General features: G+C 36.9%; 1 protein-coding gene across 1 annotated transcript in view; it reads left to right on the top strand.

Moving 5' to 3' along the window:
- The window catches only part of LOC107461628 (phototropin-1), an 8,228-nt gene extending 1,348 nt beyond the window's left edge, over positions 1-6,880 (top strand). The window contains exons 3-23 of the mRNA XM_016080163.3: positions 167-843; positions 942-1,124; positions 1,611-1,702; positions 2,100-2,409; positions 2,490-2,712; positions 2,846-2,916; positions 3,383-3,489; positions 3,650-3,699; positions 3,806-3,910; positions 4,136-4,195; positions 4,282-4,371; positions 4,459-4,535; positions 4,760-4,844; positions 4,968-5,048; positions 5,158-5,261; positions 5,339-5,388; positions 5,632-5,738; positions 5,853-5,987; positions 6,073-6,124; positions 6,436-6,548; positions 6,671-6,880. Coding sequence (XP_015935649.2) covers positions 197-843; positions 942-1,124; positions 1,611-1,702; positions 2,100-2,409; positions 2,490-2,712; positions 2,846-2,916; positions 3,383-3,489; positions 3,650-3,699; positions 3,806-3,910; positions 4,136-4,195; positions 4,282-4,371; positions 4,459-4,535; positions 4,760-4,844; positions 4,968-5,048; positions 5,158-5,261; positions 5,339-5,388; positions 5,632-5,738; positions 5,853-5,987; positions 6,073-6,124; positions 6,436-6,548; positions 6,671-6,841 — 2,913 coding nt within the window. The 5' untranslated portion in view covers positions 167-196 and the 3' untranslated portion in view covers positions 6,842-6,880. The remainder of the gene's footprint in view (positions 1-166; positions 844-941; positions 1,125-1,610; positions 1,703-2,099; positions 2,410-2,489; positions 2,713-2,845; positions 2,917-3,382; positions 3,490-3,649; positions 3,700-3,805; positions 3,911-4,135; positions 4,196-4,281; positions 4,372-4,458; positions 4,536-4,759; positions 4,845-4,967; positions 5,049-5,157; positions 5,262-5,338; positions 5,389-5,631; positions 5,739-5,852; positions 5,988-6,072; positions 6,125-6,435; positions 6,549-6,670) is intronic.
- The last annotated feature ends 344 nt before the right edge of the window (positions 6,881-7,224 follow it).

Raw genomic sequence — 7,224 nt, 5'->3', positions numbered from 1 at the left:
TCCCCTGATATCAGTATTCAATTCACATATATGATGATACATTGATACGTATATATTCGGGTAAACTTATGTTAATATTTATTCATTGAACTTGTTTAAAAAAGCTTAGCATAAAGTTGTGACTTACTATTACTAATAAAGCTTGTACTGTAAATACTCTACAAAGTGCAATTGAGAGAGAGAGAAGGAGGTGGCGATGGAGCAGTCAGCAGGGAAATCACCGAAGAAATCACCACTCAAACCGTTTCCCAGAGATCCACGTGGCTCCCTCGAAGTCTTTAACCCTGCCTCCTCCTACTCCACCGCATCCGCAGCGGGTAATCCTACCGGCTCGCCGGCGGCGGCGCGTCCTCAGCCTATATGGAAAACCTGGGCGGCAGAGCAGCAGCTGCCACGCAGTAACTCCTTGGAGGAGCTGACCACCACTGCCGCCACGTCCACAACAACCACTGCCACCTCCTGGATGGCACTTAAGGAACCCATTCCGCTGGCGAGTTCGGAGTCTGGTGCGGCAGCGCAGAGAGCTGCAGAGTGGGGATTAGTACTGAAAACGGACACGGAGACCGGGAAGCCTCAGGGAGTGGCGGTTCGAAACTCTGACGGCGGCGGTTCGTCCCGGAGGAACTCGAAAAACTCAGCTCGCACCTCCGGCGACTCCTCGGAGGAAGCGGAATCGCGCGGGATCCCGAGAGTCTCGGAGGACCTGAAGAACGCCCTTTCGGCGTTTCAACAAACTTTCGTGGTTTCTGATGCTACCAAAGCCGATTACCCGATCCTTTACGCCAGTGCCGGGTTCTTCAAGATGACTGGTTACACCTCCAAGGAGGTGATAGGTAGAAACTGGTATGTATCTAGTAACAACCATAACTGTAAAATGATGACAGAATTAGTAGAAAACGGTTATAACGATTTTTTATGTTAAATGGCGGGGTGGGGTCCAGTCGGTTTTTACAGGGTGCGGAAACGGATCCGGATGACGTGTCAAGGATAAGGGAAGCATTGGAAGCTGGGAAGAGTTACTGTGGAAGGTTGCTGAATTACAAGAAGGATGGGACGCCCTTCTGGAATCTTCTTACTATTTCACCCATCAAGGACGAGGATGGCAAAGTCATCAAATTCATCGGGTAAAGATAGTTTCCTTTTTTACCTCTTTTTGAGTTTGTCTTTAAAGTTAGTTTTTTATTCATTTTATTCTTGACTTTTTTGTCATTGTTTTAATTAGAGGGTTGGGTGGGGACCAAATTGTGGCTGCATGGATTTTGATAATAATTTGATAATGACCATACTATGTATCATTTTCTTCCAGCAGTGGTTTAAACTTAAAAACCCGTTAACAAAAAACATCATTGAGGATCTATGTTTTTAAGATGAATGTGATTTGTGAGTTATTTTCATGTGTTGGGCCAAATGGACCACATTTTTTATTTGTGAGACTTGTTAATTGTTATCATACACAAGTGCCTAAAGATTCGAACCTTAACATTGATTGCCTGTGGGGCTTGATGGAATACAAGGGAGCCAGTAGCAGCCAGCCACGGGTCCTTATACAACATCATAGCTTTAAAATATTCTTAAAATTTCTCTTAATGATAATCAGTTGTTTTTATTAGAATGCAAGTGGAGGTTAGCAAGCACACGGAGGGGGCCAAGGAGAAGGCGTTACGTCCCAATGGCTTGCCTGAATCATTGATTCGATATGATGGTACTGAGAACAGCTCTCTGCATTTCAGATTCAGATCAATATATCACTTATCCACTTTATATTCTTTGATCAGAATGAATAATCAACAATAAGTCTCTCATTGCTTGAAACTTAGTCAAATGTGTATGTGATCACAATAAAGTTGGTTAAATAACAAAAAAAGTTAACACTGCTAACGGGAGGGAGAAGAAGGTAATATCAATATATCACTCAGCATGCGAAATATATACAGAATTTGACGAGATCATCTTGTTTAGTTAATGCTTGTGCATGAAATATATAATGCAGCGGTAATGTTAGAAAAAAAAAATCGAAACTTACCTTATTTAATATTATTAATAGTTAAACTTTAGTTGTTTTTCGTTAACTCCTTTTTGTTATTAAACATTTGATGCAGCACGGCAAAAAGAGAATGCTACAACTTCAGTATCGGAGTTGGTGAGTGCCATAAAGCGTCCTCGAGCACTCAGTGAATCAACAAACCGCCGTCCCTTCATCAGAAATTCATCCGGAGGCGCTGACCGTCATCAACAAGAAGAGGCAGAGAACAAAACAGAGAAAACATCAAGGAGAAAATCTGAGAGCGTAGCTTCATCTGCTAGACGCAAATCACAAGGAGAAGGAGGACATGGATTAACTTCATTGCAGCAAATCAGTGAGCTCCCTGAAAAGAAGCAGAAAAACTCCCGTCGCCGTTCTTTCATGGGGTAGTTTATCTGTATTATGCTTATTTCATAGTTAGTTATCTTATCGTAATGTTATGCATGTTTCTATACTATTTCATCAGGTTCATGAAGAAAAATCAGGCAAATGAAGAAAGCATAGATAACGAAGGTGTTGAGGAAGTGAGCTCAGAGAGTGAGGATGATGATGACAGACCTGATAGTTTTGAATTTGAGGGCAAAGAGATCCAAAGGGAGAAGAGGAAGGGTCTTGATCTTGCCACCACACTTGAACGTATTGAGAAAAACTTTGTCATCACTGATCCTAGGCTCCCTGACAATCCCATTGTAATATTCAATTTATGTACTAATTACTGTTGTTAATTACACTACTGATGAGAATATTAACCTCCTGTTCAATTCATATGAACATATAAGAACAAGATAAGCTTTGTAATTTTGTAATTTTTTTTTGTTACAGATATTTGCTTCTGACAGCTTCTTAGAGCTTACTGAATATAGTCGTGAAGAAATCTTGGGCAAAAATTGCAGGTATGTTCTAATTTTTTTATTTTGCCTTTTTCGTTATTAATTAATATTTAATGATAGGACATTGCTAGGGTAGACAATGGTTTTTGTGAACAACGAACTCTAAAATTGGCCTAATAAAGTAAAAACACACTACACCCTCAAATTACTCATCTAAATTTTAATATTAGGATAACCATCCGCACACCTAATGAATTGAACATCCGATATATCTATTATTCATATTATTTAGTATTTTTATTGTCTACCTATACTTTTTCTTAATGATATGCTCCAAGTTAAATGTCCATACAGGCAAATGAATATTATATTGACACTTTGTTGGTTCACACCTCATATATATGCCATACTTCCACAAAACTCTGCATTTTATCTTAGAATATTATAAAATTTCATTCTAGAGGTTGATTTAACTGGAAATTATCTATGTCAAATTTATCTTTAACTTAGATACTCCTTGGTCATTCAGATTTCTTCAAGGACCTGAAACAGATCCAGCAACTGTGAAAAAAATTAGACAAGCGATTGACAACCAAACTGAAGTTACTGTACAACTCATTAATTATACAAAGACAGGTAAGCTAGCCTAATGTTTCTGCACAGAAAACTACTAAAATGATAGGAAATGTTAGCAGTTTTTTCCCTTAGCACTATTTAGTTCATTAAAAGGAAACAATAGTGCTGCAGTTATTATTCCTATTATTGCTATTGAAGCTTTTTCTGCTCAACTCATCAGGTAAAAAGTTCTGGAACTTGTTCCATCTGCAACCTATGCGTGACCAGAAGGTATAACACATCATAATTGAGTGAAGAAGTTAGCTCTTCTAATATCTTGCCGCAGAAATTTTGTTTTGGATGGATAAACACTTTTTTTTTTTACTCGTTTGAACAGGGAGAAGTACAGTATTTTATTGGTGTTCAACTCGACGGTAGCCAACATGTGGAGCCTCTTCACAACTGCATCGCAGAAAATACTGCAAAAGAAGGAGAACAACTGGTTTGGACTCTATTCAAGTTCTTCATTAATTTACCATATACTGCGTCTCAAATCATTAAACTCTGTTAACATCATTACATATTCACCTTGTGCCAAATATTGAAGTCTTCAAAGCATAAGAATTGTGACTTCTATTTTCTCGTATAATATTGATATCTATTCATTTTCGTTATAAATATTTCCTGAATGCTGAGTATAACAAGTTCTTTTGACATCCACTTTCAGGTCAAACAAACTGCAGAAAATGTTGATGAGGCAGTAAGAGAACTTCCGGATGCTAATATGGTAATATCTACTGGCTACCGAGTTCCAATGTCTTTTAAAGAGCTTTTGGCTTCAATCTGTGACATGGTCTTATTGACAATCTCCAGAAACCGGACGATTTATGGATGAATCATTCAAAAGTGGTTCAGCCAAAACCTCATAGGAAGGAAGATGCTGCTTGGAGAGCTATCAAGAAGGTATTACTTTTTTATTATATTCGTTGCTTCGTTTGAAAGTTGTTGAATAAACCATTTTCCTCTTGTTCATGTAACCTGGTTTTGCAGATCCTGGACAGTGGAGAACAGATAGGCTTAAAGCACTTTAGGCCAGTTAAACCTTTGGGATCAGGAGATACTGGCAGGTTTTAATTTGTTCTTCCCTATTTCTCTTTCACATTTCCAACATAGATGAGAACCTTATAGGTGAATTTTCCTCTACCGATAGCGAACAATTCAAGAGAGCTCGATATTTTAAAAACTAATTAGAACTTCTATATATTCTTTTAAAACTAGACTTTTTATTTTTTTTTTTTCATATCAAGCTTATGTGGTAGTAACATTATGGTATATTACTACTGGTTTGCAGTGTGCATCTAGTGGAGCTATGTGGAACTGGTCACCATTTTGCCATGAAGGCGATGGATAAGGGTGTTATGCTCAATCGTAACAAGGTTCTTGATTATGAAGCACACAATTGTTTCTTTCTTTTCTGTTATGTTTTGGGTCTATTCTGTCATATCCCACATATCTGGTTCCAGTTATCAAGATCTTTCATGTTTCTACACTTTCTGCAGGTGCATAGAGCTTGCACAGAGAGAGAAATCCTTGACATGTTGGACCATCCTTTTCTACCTGCACTATATGCTTCCTTTCAGGTTTGATGCTCACATATCACTTTCAAATTAGAAAAACATAGTAGTCCTCATTATTTTTAACTATATATAATGAATTTGTCAAAATCATTGGAACTTGATTGATTTGCAGACCAAATCACATGTTTGTTTGATAACTGATTACTGCCCTGGTGGAGAACTGTTCCTGCTTCTTGATCGACAGCCAACAAAAGTTCTTAAGGAAGAGGCTGCCAGGTATAATAATATTATGCTACTGCATGCACATGACTCCTACTTTCCTCTAACTGACATTAAGTTCTCAATATTCATAGATTTTATGCTGCTGAGGTAGTGGTTGCATTGGAGTATCTTCATTGTCAAGGTAGGTTATTAGTCATTCGTATGGCCTAACAATTTTAATTATTAACCCATGAAATACAACTTAGGAAGTACAAGACTGACAAAATGTTTCTCTAAATCCGGTATGAAGTTAACAAGCTGCAATAACTGATCAAAGGATGCTGCTTTGTTATCACAACATTTAGTACTTGGGAAGAAGTATTGCCTACAAAATTTTCTGATGTGTGTCTTAAGTGAATTTGACATCCTTTATGAAATTTTGCAGGAATAATATATCGGGATTTGAAGCCAGAAAATGTGTTAATCCAGAGCAATGGACATGTGGCTCTAACAGATTTTGATTTGTCATGTTTAACATCTTGCAAGCCACAGGTATCTCTGAGATGAAACTTCATATAATGCAGTAGTTTTTAATTATTATAAGCAATACTTATAACTCAACCACTGATAACAATTTTGTTTATGTCTGATTTATACTTGTTGCAGCTGCTTCTACCAGCCACGGATGACAAGAAAAAAAAGAAGAAAAAACAACAAAAAGGTCAACAGGTTCCGGTGTTTATGGCTGAACCCATGAGGGCATCAAATTCTTTTGTTGGCACAGAAGAGTACATAGCTCCGGTTTGTTATTTCTTGACATATTCTAATGAGAATAAAATATTTTTTTCTTTTTCTATTCTGGATATTGACAGTTACACTTGTGCAGGAAATTATATCTGGTTCAGGCCACACTAGTGCTGTGGATTGGTGGGCTCTTGGTAATTTTTAATTTTCATACCTAAGATTTTAGGCACAAGTTAGCATCCATAATTGGCTTTGTTATTATTGTGTTTAATCCTGTTCCTATGTCACCTTTTGTTTTGGCCTTTATTTATTTTCAATTTATCTATACACATCCCGTTTTATGCTTTGGACATTATTATAGATTAAAAAAAGTTATCAATAGGCAATTCAAATGCTAAATAAATAAATAAAATCTTGAACTTATATATTGCATGTAAGATAATGTTAACACTACTTAACACGTTGTGTTTAATTGACATTAACTAAGTTGCGTTATTCTTTTCAGGTGTTCTTCTATATGAAATGCTTTATGGGTATACACCATTCAGGGGAAAGACAAGGCAAAAAACATTTGCAAATATTCTACACAAGGATCTTAAATTTCCCAAAAGCAAACCAGTGAGTTTTTTCTTCTAATTACATTTGATGAAATCCTCCAATCCGATCCTTGCTAGTTTATGTCAAATTCAATAAGTAATTGATAATGATGTTTTAATATGCTAAAACTACTCTTAATGCAGGTAAGTCTCCAGGGAAAGCAGCTAATTTATTGGTTGTTGCAAAGAGATCCCAAAGATAGATTGGGTTCACAAGAAGGAGCAAATGAAATTAAGCGTCATCCATTCTTTAAGTCTGTTAATTGGGCATTAGTCCGGTGCATGGTAACACATACACTAAACCTAATTAATTAATTACTATTTTGATTAGTAAAATATTTATTATTATTATTATTATTACCTCCTGAGCTTGATGCTCCTCTCTCTCTGGAAAATGAAGTCAAAGTGGACCCTGAATTGGAGGATCTGCAGCTAACTGTTTTCTGAAAAGGTGCCTCACTCTCTCCCTCCCATTTGTTAACCTAATGACTACCCAATTATTAATTAATATTTTTTTTATTATTATAATGCAGGTTAGGGGATGTAGTTAACAGTTAACTAGTTATGTCGCTTTCGAGGGACACATGGTGAAACTATTTACCCGTTTTATGAGTAATTGAAGGAATTTCGGTCCCTTTTCTTAGTGGTGCATGCAGTGTCTGATGCTTTTCATCGTAATCTAAGAATGGAGATCCCGC

This window comes from Arachis duranensis, chromosome 8, assembly GCF_000817695.3.
Source record: "Arachis duranensis cultivar V14167 chromosome 8, aradu.V14167.gnm2.J7QH, whole genome shotgun sequence".
Lineage (NCBI taxonomy): Eukaryota > Viridiplantae > Streptophyta > Magnoliopsida > Fabales > Fabaceae > Arachis > Arachis duranensis.
Note: the sequence above shows the minus strand (reverse complement) of the source record. Positions and strands in the feature narration are given on the sequence as shown.